General features: G+C 41.7%; 1 protein-coding gene across 2 annotated transcripts in view; it reads right to left on the bottom strand.

Moving 5' to 3' along the window:
* The window catches only part of ELL (elongation factor for RNA polymerase II), an 85,813-nt gene that overhangs the window by 44,454 nt on the left and 18,629 nt on the right, over positions 1–22,730 (bottom strand). For both annotated transcript variants that reach the window (XM_084614668.1, XM_084614669.1), the window contains exon 2: positions 3,181–3,228. In XM_084614668.1, coding sequence (XP_084470794.1) covers positions 3,181–3,228 — 48 coding nt within the window. The remainder of the gene's footprint in view (positions 1–3,180; positions 3,229–22,730) is intronic.

The following is a 22,730-nucleotide window of genomic DNA, read 5'->3' as shown; positions in this document are numbered from 1 at the left end:
TTCATTCCTGTTGCCCATTTCCCTACCCCCTCTAAATCAGCTACATCTTTTTTTCAGATCGAGTGACCAGGACTGAACATTCCAGGTGAGGCAAACTATTTTTAGGATGCATTATAGCATTGTGTGTTCTTCTCCCACCCATTCCCTATGCATGTTAACATTTTGTTTGCTTTGACTTCTGCTGCATGTTGAACAAAGGCCTTTACTGAGCTGACCACGATAATGCCCCACTTTTCCTGTGTGCATCCAGTTAAATACATCTATAAGGTGTGTGAGTTCTAATTATGCTCTCCAGCATGTATTTCACATTTATCAACACTGAATTTATCTGAATTTTTATGAAAAGACCTGTCAGCCTATCCCTATCAGTTCACTGAGTGGTCATGAGAGACTGGGCACTGTATATTCAGCGACATTGCAGAGGTAAATCATGTCATCACGACAGCATGAGGTTTAAGACTACCACAAGATGACAGCCAGAGACTTCCATTGCAATCCACCATCCCAAAGACTCGCTCGGGTTAGAGATCAGCATCCCATTGGGATGAGCTGGCAGCAGCAGGGAAGGCTTCCAGAACCTGCTGGCCAACCCTGCAGCCAACAATTCAGCATGAAATTATTTAAAATGAAAATGCCTTGGACATGGGTACAAACCCAATTACAAAATCCAGGAAGAAATCTGTATACTTTTCTGGCTCATGAAAGTTAAGGTTAAAACAGGGTTGGGAAGGAGCCAAATATACTGTTGACAAAGTTCTCACCTTAACAAGGGAAAGCAGTTTTAACAGGCAAATTATATCTGAGGGCATAAAGGGAGCCCTTTAAAACAAAGGGATAAGAAATTGCCTTTACGTAAGCAATTTAAAAATCTGACTTAAAATTTACAGTCCCATTCTGTGCCAATCACAAGGCTCTCCTTTGGGCTACATATTATACTCATATTTGTTTCCTTTTCCAAATAGTTTCAGCACAATGCTACTGAGCTGTTACATGTGCGCCGGGTGGGGGGGAGGAGAGATTGCACATTTTGCCTGCTATCTCTCAACTTTGGTTCAATTAAATGCTGGGACTGCATTTCTACCTGAACTACCTAGTTTGACAGAAGTTCTTATAACTTGGTCACAAAAATAAAATGTTCAAACCAGAGTATTTAGAACCATCTTGGTAATCACAGATTAAATAGGCACTGTTGATTCTGTAGCCACTGTTGTTTCTGTAATTAATTCTATTTAGAGAAGAAATTGTTCTAAACAGCTTTTGCCCACAACTTGGGCTCCATGTGTTCATTATCTTTATTTAGGGCCAAATTCTAACACATTGGTATAAACTCAGAATGACACAATTTACTTCAACTCAAATCACATTGAAAGCTGCAGATATTCAGCACTCTAAGGTCATTTTTCATTTAGGTTACTAAATATGAATTTAGGAGCTCAAGTTTAGGTACTCAGGTCAAAATTTTCAAACCTAAGTTTTAAAACAGGGACCATATTCAGTGTTCAGTTACAGCTGTGCAAACAAAAAAACAATGGGATCACACAATGTAAATGAGAGCAGAATCTGGTTTGTAGAAAGAACACAACTTGTTTCATACTCCTGGGTAAATTGGTGCTACCAGTGATTAGGAATAAAAGTCATCCTGGAAGTGGACCAAACTTGATCTGGAGTTAAGACATAGTGGGAATATCTACATGGCAATTAAAAACCCTGTAGCGGCTGACTTGGGCTCCCAGGATTTGGGCTAAGGGCTGTTTAAGTGCAGTGTAGACATTTTGGCTCGGGCTGGAGCCCAGGCTTTAGGATCCTGCGAGGTGGGAGGGTCCTAGAGCTTGGACTGCAGCCCAAGCCCAAATGTCTACACCGCAATTAAATAGCCCCTTAGCCCAAGTCAGCTGGCGTCTAACTGCAGCAGAGACATACCCAGTAAGGGAACGTACAGTGCCATTCAGAGTAGAATTGTCCTTTAAAAGAAATAATTTAAACAAAATGAAGGGTATATAGTATTAAGGCAGCTCAATTCTTAACTCTCCTTCCTGTGCCTAAGCATGTCAACACATGATAATTAAGATGACTCAGTTCTAAGACTCATGCAATGCTTCAATACAAAAAGAGTGCATCAAGAACTGAGCACCAGAATTGATGAGGAATTATTCTTTTTTCTAGTTGAGAGTCCCAATGTTAAAAATAACTCCTTTTGTATTTAAAGATCTATAAGTGACAGCTTTAAAATGTATCAAAGCGTTGAGTTACTTTTAGTTGAGATCATGGAAATTAAGCACCTCCATTGTCAGTAACTAAAGACAGTTTCATGCTTCCATAAACATCTGATGAATTCAGCAAAAAGGAAGAGAAATGATAAGGAACCAAGATTCCTGAATAGAAGAACTTTGGGGTGTGCTCAACACAGGAGCTACCCAGTTGCTTGGGACTGACTAGATGTCAAGCCAAATTTCACAGTGCACTAATAATGCAGTCTACCAACATTATTCTGATTCACACCTCAAAATGTAGCATCAGAACTGCCAGGTTGGGTGAGGTGTTTCCCAAGGGCATAGGCAAGGCTTCCATGAATTGCTACACTTATCACACATAGTATCATTTGTATTTTTGGTTTCCTCATTCTTCTTGGCAGCAAGGTGTTTTTAATGTGCCCCACTATGGCTATCAACAGTGATAAACAATGGTGAGAAATTGTAAGGAAAAACAGTTTGTGTAGAAACACCCAATGCTCTTACTCGGACAACACTGTGCGCACAACTCAATGCTTGTTAAAAAACCAACAAACAAAAAAAACCCAAACACACACCACCCATTAAGGTAAGACTTTGATACATGCATAAGAACAGCCATACTGGGTCAGACCAGTGGCCCATTTTGTGCAGTATCTGGTCTTCTGCCAGCAACCAGTGCCAGATGCTTCAGAGAGAATGAACAGAACAGGGAAATTTCAAGTGATCCATCCCATTTTCCAGTCCCAGCTTCTGGCAGTTGGAGGCTTAAGGACACCCAGAACATGGAGTTGCATCCCGGACCATCTTGGCCGTCATTGATGGACTTATTCTCCATGAACTTATCTAATTCATTTTTAACCCAGGACAGATCCCACATAGGTTAACTTTAAAGCAGTCAGTATCTACACCCATGGGACAGCCTTCCAGCCAGATCCATACACAAACTTACCCCTTGGTTTCCTTGAAACTGGATTGTTGGTCTCAATGCAACAGAGTCCTACAAAACAAGGAAAAAACAAACAGCCTCAGTCATAACATGCACTACCAAAAATATTCAAATAATTCAGTTTGCATTAACAAGGACACTACAATATATATATATATATTGAAGTGAACTAATGACAAAGTATTGCTACTGATCTTTTAAATTGAACGTTTAATAGGAATAAGAAAAACCCTATAATGCTTCTGGCACCTTTGAAATGCCACATATTGAATTCCTTCTTGATCCCTGTAATCATTAACTTACACCATGAAACAGTATATTTGAGGCACATACAGATACATTGGTTGTATATTTGCAATGCTTAAGTAGTTTGTAAACCTACATTCTTAGCAGGGGATTAAGGGGGAAATCTGTTACACCACTCAAATCTAGAATTTTAGGTAAATTATCGTTCCACTTAACTCTTCAAGGTACTTAACTGTCAGGTTCCTGTTAACAGTATCTTACAACGAGGTTGTGACACTTTCCGACTGCCCACTTAAAAACAAAAAAAACAGGTTTTTCCTTGTGACACTAATTTGCTTTCATTTCAGGAAGTTGCATTATTTTTTGTTCAGTCATGACCCTATAAAAAGTTCCTTATAACAGATATCAATTGAATTCAATAATTAAGTTATTTAAATTATGGATACACGGTTATCCAAAAAAAAAAAGGGGGTTGCATTCCCTGATACCTTAACGTTTGATGGCACTGGAGGCTAAAGAATAATCAGCTTCAAGTCATTACTTAAAAGATACTAAGAATGAAAAATAAATGTACATAACTACCAATTGGTTTGGAAAGCTTGTAATCTGTGTAGGTTCTTTTCACTTCCTAAACCCCAAAACATTTCAGTGCATTTTAATGCAATATATACTTGCCAATAGCCCAGCAATCATGCTCTACTGATAGGGTAGCAAGCATGTATAATTAACACAGTTTGGTAGGGAGACGGATTTCAGTATCAGCCTTCCAAGTGATGAAAAGTAAGTAGTTACATACACCTTGACTATGGCCATTTAAAAGGAATGAATTCCATTAGGATTTCTCTCTGAACTGCTTTAACTTTTCTGATGTGATTGGGTGCATGCAATAGGGGAACACTTTCTGTGGTATTTCCATGTATCCAGGAAATCCTGACATTTCAGAGACTCCAATGATTAATCACCCCAGAAATATGCATACGTAAGAGGGCGTGCCTAGCAGTTAAATAGTTAATAGCTTCAGAGTCTATTAAGCAGAGTTTCCCTATTGAATTCCATAAGGGATCTTTCCAATTGACATCAAATTATTGTGGCTTAGCAAAGAAAACCTCTGAAATAGAAAAAGTCTATAGATAGACAAACAACAAGCTTAGAGCAAGATGAAACCCACTGGGTGTTTCACTGCACATCCATTATGATTTAAGTCATTAACATAGCTTCCAGCAATGTAACCAAGTCAGGTACCCACTATGACTAAAGAAAAACAGTGGTCTTGACGTCTGGTAAGCACTCACTTTCTGCATTGTACTGAATACTCTGCAGACAGGATATAACTTTATAGTGAAATGATAAACTTCTTTTGTGCACTTCATACAGGGTTCACTAAATTCTTTAAGTACCACGACACTGCATACCACAGCACACTGTTCATAGACAGACTGGCCAGCTCTTGTTCCTGGTGTCAGCATGTACTGTACAGTGTATGTCCATAAATTCATATGAATGTAATTTAGGGGACACTGAATTTGAAGGCATTTTAAAGAACACTGCATTGCATAAGAGCATTGCATTTTTGTATCTAATTATAGATTTAAAAGCATCTGCAAATAAATCTGGAAAATTACTTAGCTGGAATAAAAAGCAATCACATGAAGTTCAGAAGTATTGTATGCAAATCATGACAAATTTGTAATCACAGAATTTATTTTATAAATATACCTATCCAACAAGCAACAATCACTTTTGCACCACTGCAAAAGTAAAGATAATTTATGAAAGATTCTGGGGCAAGGAGACTCATGAATTAGGCGACAAGCTTTAGCTTTATTGTACACTGTACTTTTCCCTACCCTCGAAAGTTTATCTACTGTTCTTCCCATCCTACACCCAGAGGTTGGAGATTTCTTTGATCTCTTCGTTGGTGATGAATTCTTTCCATCCAATGGCAAGGATCTTTCATAGGCACTTATTTTTGAAGGAGTCTAGTTTTTGTCCAGTGTTTTGATAGATCTCCAGCTCTCACAGCCATATGTTAGCATTGAGATTATGTTTGAATTGAAAATGCTCAGTTTTGGTCTGATATACCTTTGATTTCTCAGTTTTTTTCTAGTATCTCTGATTTCCATGTTGAGTTTAGTAACTGCTGTGGACACCTTTCCTATCTAAAAAAACAACAAGGAGCCTGGTGGCACCTTAAAGACTAAGATTTATTTGGGCATAAGCTTTCATGGGTAAAAAACCACTTCTTCAGATGCATTTCTATCTAAATGTTACTTCCTTCTCAAGGTCTCCATTGGCTAGTATGCTGCTGCCCAGGAACTGTTCTTTTTGTTTTTGCCTTCTACTGTGATGATGATGCTTGACATCTACGTTTTGAGGATGTTTGTTTTGGTGTAGCTAATTTTGAACCATGCTTGGCCTACTGTTTTTGCCATGTTATCTGTCTTGGAAGCTTTAAGGCAGTGATGCTCTGTAGTGCAACATCACTGGGAAAGTCTAGATCTTCTAGGCATTTGCTATCTACTCACATTGCTAACACCCTTCTTCATTACCCAGTCTATCGCAATGCCAAACAGTGGACATAACGCACTACATAGTGTTATCTGCTCTGTTTCATTACTGTTTCAGATGCCTCAAAATAGGAACTACAGGCAATGATAAATGGATTGAAAGGTTATCAAGGTTTCACTCTTTCCACAAACACTATTAGCTACTTCCCACAGCAATAGACCTGGATCCATAAGACAGGTGTCTCCAAGCCACATCCTGTATTATGGTAAAAGTGAGGTGGCTATTTTGTGCTCTCTCTAGTAAGATCACCATTAGACCAAAGCTGTACTAAATCACGGCTATGGTCCTTTCTATAGTAACACACCTTTTCTTAAGAGTGAGGGCCAAGAAGTCAGACACTGGAGAGCTTGTACGCAGTGTAGTTGTAACCATGTCAGTCCCAGGATATTAGAGAGACTAGGTGGGGGAGGTTGGGTCCACTAAAAGATATTATCTCACCCACTTTCTCTCTAATTGGAGATCTTACAAGTTTAGTAGATGATTTAGTCCCCAAAGACTTAGACATAAGCACAGATTTATCACACCATATATGATTGAGCTTGGGAGCAGATGGTCTCAAGTATAATTTTATTTTTGAAAGATGTCCAATAAGCCCTACTAACCATTTACCTTGAATGAGAACTAAGATACATTTTTCTTAATTCATCCATTCCACTCAGGAAATATGATCCTTCCCACCAAGGCTCACAGGTGTCAACTCTCTCCCAGTTCCTCACAGTTAACACAAGTTAGCAGCCAACATTAGACCAAAATGAAGCAGGGCTATACTCTGAGAAGGTGTACATAATTTTAAGGAAGAGCTGAAGACCTGATCAAGCTATTCAGAATTATGAATAACCCACAGCTTGAACTTCAAATTTGATGCATGTTCTATTTCACAACCTCCAAAATCAGTGATAATCCTGCCACTCTGATGATCCCCAAATTTCACTTATTTAAATAGTGAACCTTCCACTTTACACACCATCACTCACTTGTTCCCCAGGAGACACAGCCGGTCTCTCCATTTCCAATTTGTTAACTGCTGCTCTCACTGCTCCTGCTCAGCACCTCAGTTACCAATGATGTACGGTAGTAAGTTTTCAAATACAAAAGCTCTAGACTAGAGGTTTCAAACTGCTAGCCTGCAGGCCAGATTCAGTTTCTGCAGAACATAAGCATTCATTTTTTCAGATGTTTCTAGGCATTATGGTTGCAAAGAAAGCCTTTCAAAGATATTCTTTGAGATGTGTGGTCCTTATCTGTATGCTACTGTGGGTACACATGTGCTCCACATGACCAGAGTTGGAGAATTTTGAAAGTGGTGTCCATTGGTCCACACTTGGTGCCCTGGCTCACCTCAGGCCTCTCACCAAGGAGATAAAGGGCAGATCAGACCAACTGCCTCTCCAGTTCCTTCTCTACCATGAATCAGATAAGATTTGAAGCAGAGGGGAAGGAGGGCAGACAGTGGAATACAGATTGATTAGACAACACATCTCGAAGAAACTCCAGTTACAATGCTGCTACTGATGGTACCACTGGAGGAAAATCACAGCCTGAAGAAGGAATGGAAGACAAACTCCTTCCAAAGGACAGCTTCCTGGTGGAATCATAACCTCTCTCAAAAGGGAGGGGCCCAAAGGAGCAGGAGACTCCAGGTCTGGGAGAGCGAAGATGTCCTCAGGAGGACTGTAGGTCTCTGTTTCTGTTGCAGCTCCTGCGGTTCAGGCAGACAGGACTCTTCTCATGCTGGGAAGAACTCTCTGTGCAACGGCTAATGAAAACAAAAATAGAACCATGGATGATCGACGTTCTCAATCAATCTTTGTCGGTACCAGCGGATCCCATGTTTGTACTTGGGAGGTACCACAGGCATGGGCACCACCAGATTGTGATCCAGTGTCAATGGAACATTAGACTGTGGGCTCTTATTGTGCCTCAGACTTAGGATGTCCTAAATTCTCTTGAGCTGAGCTAGTGCTTGGTTTAGGCAGGGCTGGATCAGACCTGCTCAAAGTGGATTTGGAGGAAGACTTAGCCTCATGCTTAGGAGAATGCTCTCTGCTCTCCCAACAAGACTCGGCCAAGAGCAGACTCTGCTCCTGATTTGGACCTTGTGGCAGGAGGCATTGTCTTTGCTGAGTCAGGTAAATATACAGGGGGTGCCCGAGCTTGGGTTTAATTGTTGCCTCATGGCCTTTTCCATTAGGTGCTTCCTAAGGCAAAAGTTCCCACCCTTCCCAGCCATAGCTAAGAAACAAACTAGCCCTTACTGTTAGAGAAAGTGGAAAACATGACCCGAGCATACCCTAAAGGCCCAAAAAAACATAAGGCAAGTAATTCTATTTGTGTAATTCTCATGACTTATGCTCCAATCCTATGATTTACTCAGCACAAGCAGACCTGTGCCCCACTGAAGTCCTGAACAAAGTAGTTTTGATTATCTACTATTTATTGTTTTGTTTCAAACACTTCATCCCAGTCTTTCTGCAGAGTGAAACTACATGCAGCAAAAACCGAAAGCAAAAACATCCGAAGGCTAGTTGCCAAGGAATCATAAGAGATCCACATCTCAGAGTCCCAAAGTTCATTAAGAGTTCTAGTAGCACAGCATACAAATCCCACTGGTAATATCTATAAGGAACGTACTCCAGGAACATCAAACAGTGGGTGAAGAAAATTCAAGTTCACTAGTCACCAATTAAGTTCGCATCTATCATTCTCAAAAGGTCACAGGCTAAATAGAGATGTCTATCTCAAGACATTCCAAAATCTGACCGCACCATCCATCCAGAAGGGCATATTGTCTGGAATACTGTCAACTCACCTATGCTTTTAAAAGTGAAATTTACCACCCATTACTTATATTATGAAAATGCTGTCTTCTTGCAAGCCAGGGGTAGTAGCACCTACAAGCCCTTGACATGACCAAGACTCTATTTTGCTAGGTGCTTTACGAACACAGAATAAAAAGACAGTACCTACCCCAAAAAGTTCACTTGGATTGTAAAGTGTTAACCCACCATAAATTAATAGTTTAGAAACCTATACTGTTTTCCTTGCCTCTCAACCACACACTCAAACTGTATTGGTATAGTGAGGATTCCATCTCCTCAGTAGTGTAGAATCTTAAATTAGATGCACTATGTCATTTCTGTTCCTATTAAAAAGTTCAAACTGAAGTTTTGGTCGGAGTGTCAATACTGAGTTAAAAAGGCACTTAAAGATTTTAAACTTCCAGAACTATGGCTCTGACTTGGAGAATTTCAGCACTAACAGGTTTGGAAAAAAGGGAAAACACAAACAAAAAAACAGATACCAGCTTTTGTAGCCCCGTGATTTTAAAAAGGCCACCACCAACACCAGCCCACTTGAGTCACATGATATGGTTACACAACTGTTAGTTTAGGGGCTAAGACTTACAACTCCTGTGGATCAAGTTCAAGATGTAGAATAATGGAAAGGTTTTGTACTGTGAGCGTGCACACACGCGTGCACACACACACAGTGCCTAAACAGACAATAGTGGGCATCAAGCCCCCAAGCAACGGACTTCCCTGTCACCAGGATATCACTTCACAAAGAACTCCAGAGGTAGATCAGCTCTTGAGTTTATTCACTCATGCATGCCCAGATACAATAATCTCTTCTAATCCAGGTTAAAAACAGACTGTACTGGAAAGCCAGCACTGCATTTCCTTATATGATCTTTAGATGGATAATTCATTTTAGTTTAGATTCTCAATTGAAAATAACTGGGTTTCCCTTAACAGTGAACTGCATTACAGGAAACCTGTTGTCACTTTACTTCCCCACTGCACAATAGTTTGAGAGATGTAGGAACTTCCTGCAAGACGCACTCAGGACTGCTGCACTACTATGCCTCTGGAGGCAGGATTTAAGAAAGAGAGGAATACTACTTTCTGCAAATGGACAGTTTTGTAATTGACCTCAAGTTTTAAATGCAACTTGTCAAAGGACTTTTTTTTTTTTAAACTGCCCTCCCCCCCCTTATGTATAAAGGCAGCCTGAAAGGTTTGGGTTTTTTTTAATCTTAGAAATATCAGGAACATGAAGTCTGGCCTTCCCAGGATTTGCTGGAGACATTCCGGGGGGGGGATATCTCACAAAGCAGCACAGTGACAGGTTTCAGAGTAGCAGCCGTGTTAGTCTGTATTAGCAAAAAGAAAAGGAGTACTTGTGCATCTGATGAAGTGAGCTGTAGCTCACGAAAGCTTATGCTCAAATAAATTTGTCAATCTCTAAGGTGCCACAAGTACTCCTTTTCTATAACCACAGTGGGAGCTCTCACACCTTACTTGAAGGGACAGAATGCTTGATGCTCAAGATGTCTTTTCACCCAAGTGTTCATTAGGCAGCAGAATTTAGATGTTAAGAAAAAACAGTAACAAAGATTTAAATATGCCTCCTTTCTGCTGTTGAGCTTTCAGTCTCTTGACTCTTGTGATGTTATAATTTTGTTAGAATTCTGTTAGAAATTGGTTAAGAGACAACACTAATAAGAACTTCAAATTAGCCTGAGAGGAGCTCAGTGTAAGACACCTCCAATCTATAAGAGACAACAATTATATTTACAGTCTGATGTGGCAATAATTAACATGTATGAGAACAAGAGATCCTCAGCCACTGAACAGATAAAACTTTTGCTTTACCAAGATCCTCATACTGCACTCCAGGACTGGGCTTGCTACCCATAAAGCATGTGCTTCTGCCAAATCGAACCATGAAAAATCACCTGTGAAGACAAACTAAAAATCACTGTTTTCCCCTCAGAAAGTCTGATAGTAATTAAAGGATCATTAAATGTACTGTTATACCACAGAAAAATGAAAAGGTTAAAAAGCATCATTTAGAACAATCCTGATGAAACAGCTACATGATCACGAAGCATCTTAAGCTATGCTACGTGTACAACAAAAAGTAGGTCAGTAAATCAGATTCCTGAACTTCTGGGCAGCAGTTTCCAGAATTTGTTTCATTGCTCTGAATCTTGCTGAACAGCCAAACTGGAACAATACTTTTAAGCTTCAGCCCATCACAAATAGAGCATAATTAAGATTAGTCTTACTAACGCTATCCTGATATAGACCTAGTAATAGGACTAAAGAGTCCAGAGGAAAAAGGAACGTATGGAGGACAGCTCTGAAAATTTAACCTTCCATAAGACCTTGTAAGAACAGTTTAAAAAAAAGCCTCTCCAGCCACAGATCGAAGTTTTAAGATCAAACTTCAACTGCAATATCAATAAAAAGTTATTAATTATTTGTGAATGTTGTCATAAGTGAGGTTACTATGGTCAAAGGTAAACATATGCAAGTATTCATCTTAATCATCCTTTTGACATTTTATACAATTTGAATTCAGAGCTTCCATTTTGTACACTTATCCGTTTATGAAAATGTAAAAATGAATTTTGAAGTGAATCTTAAATACAGCTAATTAGAAATATATTCAACATTAACAGCATGTGGTAGGAATTGAACCTATTGGTTGGGAGGAATCTAAATGCACGAAGTTATTGCACTAAATCCCACTACTGTTTCTCCTCATTTTCTATTCAGGAAAGTAGTTTACTTTGAACAACAGCAACTCAGTTTCTCACAAAAAAAATCTGACAAGCTATTAAGGAGTTTCCCAAATTGTTATGAAGTACTCTCAGAATATCACTTTAAAAGATGCTACAAAAAAATTAGCAGCCAAGGGTTACTGCACAAGCAATTTTATCCTCTCAAATTGAGCTTCAAATGGGTAGCAGAGTTATCTATAAACAAAAGTATCTCATAGCAACTGCCAATACTTTTTTCCAAGCATTTACTATAAAAATCTAAATGTGTTCTGTTTTAGGGGTATTTTGTTTTAGAAACTACAGTGGATCTACTCATTATGACTCCAATCCAGTAAGACACTTAAGCAGGTGCATAACTAAACATGTGGGCAGTACCACTGCAGTCACATTACTCAGTGAGTCAAAATGCCTCAAGACTCTTGCAAGAAATTTCAGAAGCTATACAGAAAATAGAAAACATGAACAGGCAATGAAGGGAGTTGTGTCTTTCAACAAGAGGCTTGTCAGACCTGATGTGTGGAAGGAGGAGCTGTGTCACAATCAAGAATCTAAGGAAATGGAATGCACTCCAACAAGCAGAGCAAAGTCAGTATTGGGAATGCACTGGCACGAAGAGATTTCAGAATCAAAGAGTCAAACCTAAAACTAAGCTTCAGATAATGCACACACTGAGCTAATGTAAACAAAGTATTAAAATGAGCCAAGCATATAGCAATGTGCAGCACCACGGATAAAAAGGAATGTGATGTATTTTAAGTATGGAATGTTTAAACAGGACCAGCAGTACAGTTCCCTTACTAAAAGTGAACTTGTCCACTGCCTGTATTAAAAAAATGCATACGAGTTTACCATGTAAGTTACGTAGTATGATTCACATATGTATTTCAAGACTTTTCCCCTAATCACTTCTAAATCTAGTTTGAAGTATAACTGGATAATCCCGAAACTTCTAGAAAGGACAAGAGTCTGGTCCTTCTAGTTGTATATGGTACATACAGCTCAAGTTAAGCAGGTTGTATGCATGCGATGCATGACATGGATCTGTCATGTTACAGCAGATGAAATATAAACATGTACTTAAATATGTATAGTCACCTTCTACATGCATACAGAATTTGACAGTAATCAGATTTTCAAGTCAGGAGGACAGTGAAAGAACCATCATCCTCCTAGCCCTAAAAGTTACTTTATCATCAGTCCTTTATCCGCAACAAGCTTGTGACATCACAAACAAAGACTGGGAGAACAAGACTCTTGTAGCTTTACAGGAAGGTGGAAGCTTCATCACTACCATACCCTCTTCAAAGCAATTATGAATAGAATCATAGAATATCAGGGTTGGAAGGGACCTCAGGAGGTCATCTAGTCCAACCCCCTGCTCAAAGCAGGACCAATCCCCAACTAAATCATCCCAGCCAGGGCTTTGTCAAGCCTGACCTTAAAAACTTCTAAGGAAGGAGATTCCACCACCTCCCTAGGTAACGCATTCCAGTGTTTCACCACCCTCCTAGTGAAAAAGTTTTGCCTAATATCCAACCTAAACCTCCCCCACTGCAACTTGAGACCATTACTCCTCGTTCTGTCATCAGCTACCATTGAGAACAGTCTAGAGCCATCCTCTTTGGAACCCCCTTTCAGGTAGTTGAAAACAGCTATCAAATCCCCCCTCATTCTTCTCTTCCGTAGACTAAACAATTCCAGTTCCCTCAGCCTCTCCTCATAAGTCATGTGTTCCAGTCCCCTAATCATTTTTGTTGCCCTTCGCTGGACTCTCTCCAATTTTTCCACATCCTTCTTGTAGTGTGGGGCCCAAAACCGGACACAGTACTCCAGATGAGGCCTCACCAATGTCGAATAGAGGGGAACGATCACGTCCCTCGATCTGCTGGCAATGCCCCTACTTATACAGCCCAAAATGCCATTGGCTTTCTTGGCAACAAGGGCACACTGTTGACTCATATCCAGCTTCTCGTCCACTGTAACCCCTAGGTCCTTTTCTGCAGAACTGCTGCCGAGCCATTCGGTCCCTAGTCTGTAGCAGTGCATGGGATTCTTCCGTCCTAAGTGCAGGACTCTGCACTTGGCCTTGTTGAACCTCAGATTTCTTTTGGCCCAATCCCCTCATTTGTCTAGGGCCCTCTGTATCCTATCCCTACCCTCCAGTGTATCTACCTCTCCTCCCAGTTTAGTGTCATCTGCAAACTTGCTGAGGGTGCAACCCACACCATCCTCCAGATCATTAATGAAGATATTGAACAAAACCGGCCTGAAGACCGACCTTTGGGGCACTCCACTTGATACCGGCTGCCAAGTAGACCTGGAGCCACTGATCACTACCTGCTGAGCCCAACAATCTAGCCAGCTTTCTACCCACCTTATAGTGCATTCATCCAGCCCATACTTCTTTAACTTGCTGACAAGAATACTGTGGGAGACAGTGTTAAAACCTTTGCTAAAGTCAAGGAACAACAAGTCCACTGCTTTCCCCTCATCCACAGAGCCAGTTATCTCATCATAGAAGGCAATTGGCAAGTCATGCCTGACTAATCTCTTGGTGAATCCATGCTGACTGTTCCTGATCGCTTTCCTCCCCTCTAAGTGTTTCAGAATTGATTCCTTGAGGACCTGCTCCATGATTTTTCCAGGGACTGAGATGAGGCTGACTGGCCTGTAGTTCCCAGGATCCTCCTCCTTCCCTTTTTTTAAAGATGGGCACTACATTAGCCTTTTTCCAGTCATCCGGGACTTCCCCCGATAGCCATGAGTTTTCAAAGATAATGGCCAATGGCTCTGCAATCTCATCTGCCAACTCCTTTAGCACTCTTGGATGCAGCGCATCCAGCCCCATGGACTTGTGCTCGTCCAGCTTTTCTAAATAGTCCCGAACCACTTCTTTCTCCACAGAGGGCTGGTCACCTCCTCCCCATGCTGTGCTGCCCAGTGCAGTAGTCTGGGAGCTGAACTTGTTCGTGAAGACAGAGGCAAAATAAAGCACTGAGTACATTTGCTTTTTCCACATCCTCTGTCACTAGGTTGCCTCCCTCATTCAGTAAGGGGCCCACGCTTTCCTTGACTTTCTTCTTGCTGCTAACATACCTGAAGAAACCCTTCTTGTTACTCTTAACATCTCTTACTAGCTGCAACTCCAGATGTGACTTGGCCTTCCTGATTTCACTCCTGCATGCCCGAGCAATACTTTTATACTCTTCCCTGTCATTTGTCCAATCTTCCACTTCTTGTAAGCTTTTTTGTGCTGAAGATCAGCAAGGATTTCACTGTTAAGCCAAGCAGGTCACCTGCCATATTTACTATTCTTTCTACACATTGGGATGGTTTGTCCCCGTAACCTCAATAAGGATTCTTTAAAATACAGCCATCTCTCCTAGACTCCTTTCCCCCTCATGTAATTCTCCCAGGGGATCCTGCCCATCAGTTCCCTGAGGGAGTCAAAGTCTGCTTTTCTGAAGTCCAGGGTCCCTATTCTGCTGCTCTCCTTTCTTCGCTGTGTCAGGATCCTGAACTCGACCATCTCATGGTCACTGCCTCCCAGGTTTCCCTCCACTTTTGCTTCCCCTACTAATTCTTCCCGGTTTGTGAGCAGCAGGTCAAGAAGAGCTCTGCCCCTAGTTGGTTCCTCCAGCACTTGCACCAGGAAATTGTCCCCTACACTTTTCAAAAACTTCCTGGATTGTCTGTGCACCGCTGCATTGCTCTCCCAGCAGATATCAGAGTGATTGAAGTCTCCCATGAGAACCAGGGCTTGCGATCTAGTAACTTCCGTGAGTTGCCAGAAGAAAGCCTCGTCCACCTCATCCCCCTGGTCCGGTGGTCTATAGCAGACTCCCACCATGACATCACCCTTGTTGCTCACACTTCTAAACTTAATCCAGAGACTCAGGTTTTTCTGCAGTTTCATACTTGAGCTCTGAGCAGTCATACTGCTCCCTTACATACAGTGCAACTCCCCCACCTTTTCTTCCCTGCTTGTCCTTCCTGAACAGTTTATATCCATCCATGACAGTACTCCAGTCATGTGAGTTTTCCCACCAAGTGTTATTCCAATCACATCATAATTCCTTGACTGTGCCAGGACTCCCAGTTCTCCCTGCTTGTTTCTCAGGCTTCTTGCATTTGTATATAGGCACTTGAGATAAACCTGCTGATTGTCCCTTTTTCTCAGTATGAGGCAGGAGCCCTCCCCTCTCGCGCGCTCCTGCTTCCTCCAGGTATCCCACTTACCTCAGGGCTTTGGTCTCCTTTCCCCGGTGAACCTAATTTAAAGCCCTCCTCACTAGGTTAGCCAGCCTGCTTGCGAAGATGCTCTTCCCTCTCTTCGTTAGGTGGAGCCCATCTCTGCCTAGCACTCCTCCATCTTGGAACACCATCCCATGGTCAAAGAATCCAAAGCCTTCTCTCCGACACCACCTGTGTAGCCATTCATTGACTTCCACAATTTGACAGTCTCTACCCAGGCCTTGTCCATCCTCCCCATGGAAGGAAAAGACCACCACTTATACCTCAAACTCCTTTATCCTTCTTCCCAGAGCCACGTAGCTATTAGCCTCATCATATTCCCAAGTACTAATTTAGCCATATGCACAGGAGTTTGCCAGAAGCTGGGAATGAGCGACAGGGGATGAATCACTTGATGATTACCTGTTCTGTTCATTCCCTCTTGGACACCTGGCACTGGCCAGTGTCAGAAGACAGGCTACTGGGCTAGATGGACCTTTGGTCTGACCCAGGACGGCCATTCTTATGTTCTGAGTTAGGACAAAGGCTGATTTTAAAATGGTCCTCTTGAATTTTGCAATATTGGAATGCTGCAATAAACATCTACAAGTTTTGGTGAAGCACTTATGTACAGGTGAGAGCTTATCACCAGACAGATCACCAACTAAACAAGAAAAACTACACTAGTACCACATGAGTCAACAGGACTACTCATATGAGTTAAATTATTCACACGCGTAAATGTTTGCAGAATAGGAAAAATTATCTGTGCTTACTTGAAAGCTTCCTTTCTTCACATAATAAAGTCCACAGATCCAGTACAATGGGTACTTCAGCCTGCTTGCAACTTGGGGCACAACCAGACCTGTCACTCACCAGCAGCAGGGAAACACTCTGGCACTGAAGCTCCCCACCAGTTGAGATAGATTCCATAGCCAAGATAATTCCATTCTATTCTCCTAAATTACAGATTGTATTCAATACACTTTGAGGAAAGAGTATGATTTTTCCTAATGCAGACCATGGGAAATTCCCACTACTGAAACAAACCCAAGTCTCTGGACATCAGTTCTCATCTCTATTTGGGATGATCGGTATCTCCTGGGCAAGAACCTTATTACTTGGAGAGGCCATTTTCAGGTAAGTATAGATAAGTGTTCCTATTCTTCATCATTCTGTGGTCCACAGATCAATAAAAATAAAAATGGATCTTCACACCCTGTGCCTCCAGGGTGGGAAGCAGGTTTATCCTTAAATACAGGCATCTAAATAAGGTATTTTATATATCCTCCATCTTCATCTGGGTACTAAGGCATGGAGAAGACTTCTACCAAAAGTATGGCTTTGGCCGAAGACTAGATGACTGACAGATTCTTGGTAAATTTATGTACTGACGGACACCTAGCAGGTCTCAGTACAGGAGAATGTACTTCTCTTCCCTTAGACTGTCAGTGCTCCAAAGGTGCAGACTTTGACACTTATCAGAAGGAAGAATATTTCTCGAATTTACTTTGGGAATGAATGCTGAAACATCTGGGAGATCGGCTTGTCTTAATTAAAAGTACAACACTAGGCGTCTCATTTCAGAAAGCTCCTAATTTCAAAACTTGTCTGACTGGAGATCACTATCAGGAAGTCTACTTTGATAGCATGAGGATACCTCTTAGAGAGATTCCATCCGGATAGTTCTGTAAGGAACAGAATGAGGTTCCAAGATCATGCATAGGGAAGGAGGCACCTGAGCTCTGCAGTCCAAAGTGTGGCTGCTAAAGCGGGCTCTAGGGACTTAGGCACAATCTTCCATCTGGCAGGCTGCCCTTCCATTATCACTCCTCTCATGAAGCTGCTTACCCCTTGAGGCAGTTTCTCCAACCCTGCCTGCCTCGTGTCTGCACAGCTCCAGTGAAAGACTTGATAAGGGGGTGAAGCCAGAGACCACCTCTGGCTCTTGGCCTACCTCTTTCCTTGAAGCTTGTAGGGACAGCAGCTGCTTCAAATGCCTCAGAAGGAGAAGCAACGCTGAGAGGGCAATCTCCCCAAAAGGAAAATGCAGTCCTGGAACACCACTAAGATTGACAGACACTGAGCCCCAACTGCTATCAGAAATTTAAAATAAAACTTGGAATTTCCCTCAGAAAAGCCCTACAGCTGACTGCTGGGGAGACAAAACTATAGGGCAGAGGCAGCAGGTTTGCATAACCCCCATCTGTCTGATATGGAGGAGGTCCACTGGAGGCAAATTAACAATTCAGTCATTTAAGCTCCTTAGTATTCCTGTTTGATAAGAGGGTTTTAAATAAGAGCTCTAACACTGGTCATTAATATTTGAATGAAACATTACTATGATTTGTTTACAGAATGGTTTTAAATTACATAAACCTTCCCTTTAAGCACAGTGAAAACTTTTAAATTTCAACTTCAGTGCTGGTGTAACTTCACTTCACTAAAGGCTCTTGTTCTTGAGAGAATTTTCACCTCGCTGCAGAGCCATACTGTGTTTTTACTTACACTGGATGTACAAAAATAAGACACCCAAGAGAACAGATGCCTCTGAGACACGAGATGTGATATTCTGAACCTCTTTTTAGCACCAGACGACAAATATTGTGAAAGGCGCCTTTGGTAATGAAATCAACTCACTGAACACCCAGTTAAAATCCGGGGACTTAGAGTAAACGTTGCTTGCAACCAAAAAGCTAAGACATTAAGAAAAAACAAGATACAGTCTTCCAACAAAAACGCTGCACACAGTAAGTACAGTTCAGGGGTGTTTTCAGAAGGAGAAATGCAAAAGAAGTTCAATTCCTTACAGAAACATTTTTCAAAATAAATGGGATGTGACTTTAGCACATGCTAAAGATTAAGCAAGTAAACTAAAATAGTGCCCGAGATTAGACACTTACTAAACCAATGGATTTTCACAAGTGCCAAGTGTGATGGATGTGGAATTGCTATGTAATCTAATACAGAGATTAAGATTTTATGTACGCTATGTGTGACCTGGTCAGTGACAAGAAATTATAACCCAATATACAACAATACTTTCTGGATAAACGTATTATCTAGCTTATTAGGGAGCTGTGAGAAAAACAAACAGGGAAGCAACACAATGGATCCAGATAAGCAACCTCTGAGCAGAAACTTGAGGGCAATTACAAGACAACATGGGAAACTATTAGCTCTGAAGATTCTACATCATGTCTCCCATGAAGATGCAAGCCTTCTTTTGCCAAGCTAGAAACCCAATGATCACAAACACTTAACAGTTAAAAAGTCCTTCTCGGGAGAGGAGAGGTCAACCATCAGGGGGACAGGTTGACAGAGAAGCTGTGGAGGAGTCTGAAAGAGCTGTCTCTTCCCAAACATCCAGAGAATGGGAAGCCTTTGGAAAAGGCAGGCATGCAGAGAGACTGGTTTATTGTTTGCAGTCTGTCAAATGTTTTTGTTCAAAATAAATGCTGTAAGACAACTGTTGGGTCACTGGATGCCATTGTCATTGCTCCTGGAGGGAACAGATCTTCAGTGCCTGCAGTCAAGTCAGGCCTGCTGCAGTAATCATGGTTAATACCAGGGGACTGCAGTTCAAGGGTGATTTGAGAATGGGAGAATCATGATTCCACCTTGAGTCATGATGTATACAGCAGTAGTTCTCAACCAGAGGCTCCTTTGGGGGGGGCCATGAGCAGGTTTTAGGCGGGCCGCCAAGCAGGGCCACTGCAGCCCAGGACAGAAAGCCAAAGCTCCACCAAGCAGGGCTGGAGCCTGGGGCCCCGTCACCTAAGGCTGAAGCCAAAGCCTGAGCAACTTAACTTTGTGGGGTCCTCTGTGGTATAGGGCCCCAGACAATTGCCCTGCTTGCTACTCCCTAACACTGGCCCTGGCTTTTATATGCAGAAAAACAGTTGTGGCACAGGTGGTCTAGCTGTGGCGTTTTTATAGCATGTGGGGGGGGGACAGACTCAGAAAGAAAAGGGTTAAGAACCCCTGGTCTAGAGGCCTGAAACCTATGGGGTGCACTCCAAGAGAACACCAGGTGCAATTAGTCTCGTAACCCGAACACCAAACACCCACCATTCCCATTGAAGTCAATGACAGCTACCGGTCCTCAGTGCCGATGAAAAATCAGGGTATGTGGTTAGGCTCCCAAGTTTGGAAACTTTGGCCACAATATTTCACACCTGTTTAGCATTCTATATCTACACAATATATGACAGCTTAATAAAATGGCCATTTGCCTACTATTAATTCAAGTTACCATCCTAAACATCAATAAGAAAATAGCTAATTGGTCACACACAACCCCCTAAAAATATGCAGGAGTTTGAGAGATTGTTTTTTCTTTGTTTTTCCCCCCAGAGAGTGTCAGGATTTCAGCCCACTGGAATTTGAAACTAGGTTAATAATGGAAAACTTTACTGTGCCATTTTAAATGTAATCTTATTAGACAGGAATGACAATTTCCAGGGTAAGCTGCATGCATTGCAGAAGAAGCCCACCAGTATGCTTACAAGTTGCATTCTGATACTTTCAGAAACAAAGTTCTTATGTTAAGAGTTCAAAAATTAGAGCCATTGTCCTTACAATAACATATCTAAGTATTATCTTCATCTCAGTTGTGATTTTGGCTAAACAGTGACTAGACTTAATTTCTACTCACCTATACAGTTTTTACTGAAGGCAGAAAATACCTGAACTGAAAGGATTCAGTAGCTTGTAGAAAAAGAAAACTCTGGAACATGTCACTGTTTTACCTTTGGACAACTACTACTTTATCACGATGTAATTGCTTTTTATTTAATGCAGGAAGGCCTTATTGCTACAGTTTAATTTATATTTAATTGTTTTGTTCACTCACGTTCTGAATATTTCTGTCATCTTTACCATGGATGAAAAATAAGCCTCACCATAAGAGAGCTCCTGATAATATTTACTAATTAAAACCATTCCAATAAGGTTTGTGGAACTCCGTTTTTGTTTGGTTGGTTTTTTTGGGTGGTCATCCTGAATAAATCCACCCAGAGGAATGGCAATCAACGTGACGAAGCGGGACTGTTCTTAATGTTTCCTCTGAATATTGTGGGGGTGCCTCAGTTTCCCCTATGCAGTTCTTAAGTTATCTAGGTGGTGGGATAAGGGTGTATGATCGTTGCAGAGCCCTAGAGGGCAGGTACGTGCAGGGGTCTGGACACAGAATGGCCAACACCCTGTTTTCCGGCAACTGATGGCCTGGCCCTTCCCCCCTGCAAGGTGAGAGCTAAAGGGTTGGAGAACAAAGGAATCAGGTGACCTCCTGGCCCGGAAAGGGACAAAGCCCAGAGGAGGAGGGGCTGGAGAGAGTTTCAGTTGGGGCTGGTTGGGGACATGGAGTGAAGGGCAGACATGGCTGTCTAGCTCACTGCCCCCCAAAATGGACCCAGCTGAGGGGTCCTGTTCTCTGCACCTACAAGCTCTGGTTTAGACCATGTTCCTGTCGTCTAATAAACCTCTGTTTTACTGGCTGGCTGAGAGTTACGACTGACTGTGGAGTTGGGGGGCAGGACCCTCTGGCTTCCCCAGGACCCCGCCTGGCCGGACTCACTGTGGGAAGCGCATGGAGGGGCAGAGAGGATGCTGAATGCTCTGAGGTCAGACCCAGGAAGGTGGAAGCTGTGTGTCCTGCAGACAGTCTGCTCACAGAAAGGAGACTTCCCCAGAGTCCTGACTGGCTTTGTGGGGAGCAGTTCCAGAGCATCGCCCAGGGACTCCGTGACAAATGGCAATCAAGAACTCTCACCTTGCCATGCTAAAATTCAGAGTGCCACAAAAGAATTAAGTCGTCTGGAGGTGACTAGCTGGGGAAAATATACTTATCCACAGTCTTTCTCTGAACTCACTGACAAAACTCCCACTGACTATGGAAGCAAAGTTAGGCTCCTTAATGTTTTATTTGCCAGAAAATAGTAGGCCAAACCTCAAGTGCTCACGAGTCTTACCACCATCCAATGGAGCTGAATGGCCTTGCACCTCAGAGGATCAAGCCGCACCCAACAATTCTTGATATAGTGTGATCATTCGGAACAGCCCAGCAGCCTGCTACATTGATGTAAGTTACTGTTAGTGAGAGCATTTGAAACCACTCCCATCCACAATGGGAACGCCTGTTAAACATGGCTATTCAAGGGGGGTTCTTCTTCTCCCGCTCTGTTTATATTGACAAGACAGTTCTTAAAACTCTCAGACTAGCAGCAATAAAAGCCAATACCAGGAGAGTATAAAACAAGTTGAAACACTATTTCCCAGAGAGCTTGAGAGTATTATGCTGTGCTGGCAAATTCACAGTCAAGAAATAGAAGTAGAAAATAGAAATAAAAAAGTTCTACACTTATTTGCTTGTAAAGGATGATATAATACAACTCTAGGAAAAATCCATTCTGCATTAATGCAACAGTTCCCTAAACCCATTTCTTACAAAAATAGCAGAAATCTAGTGATTTGCTTATGAAGGGGAAAATGTTTTAGAAAGACTAAGTCAGAATTTAGGCCAGCTCTAAAGGCCAGCACCTCTATATCGCAAAGCACAACCATGTACCCTCTAGCATAGTTCTGTTGGTAGAATCACCAGCAGATTTCAAGATTGCTCTGCAGCTCAAAAATAGGATAGGGACAAAAGGTGAAATGACTGCATTTTCAAAGTGTGTACCAACAAAACAGATCTTTCCTTTTGTGATTTTTGCTTCTAAAACCAAAGGGTAGAGTTCTTAAGCAACAAGGCAGAAAAACTTTCACACCAGTAAAGTGTACCTAGCAATTTAGAAAAAAATGTTATAATTGTTCAATGGTGTTAAGGTTATAATTACTAACATTATCTCTCAAGAAGCTCAAATGATGCAGCTCACTGTATATAAAAGTTCAGGAAGTCTCCTTTGAATTGAAAGTTAGTTTACAGAAATCTCAGTTC

The sequence above is a fragment of the Lepidochelys olivacea genome (genome assembly GCF_965140295.1).
Source record: "Lepidochelys olivacea isolate rLepOli2 genome assembly, chromosome: 25".
In the NCBI taxonomy this organism is placed as follows: Eukaryota; Metazoa; Chordata; order Testudines; family Cheloniidae; genus Lepidochelys; species Lepidochelys olivacea.
This window is presented reverse-complemented; position numbering and strand designations above follow the sequence as displayed.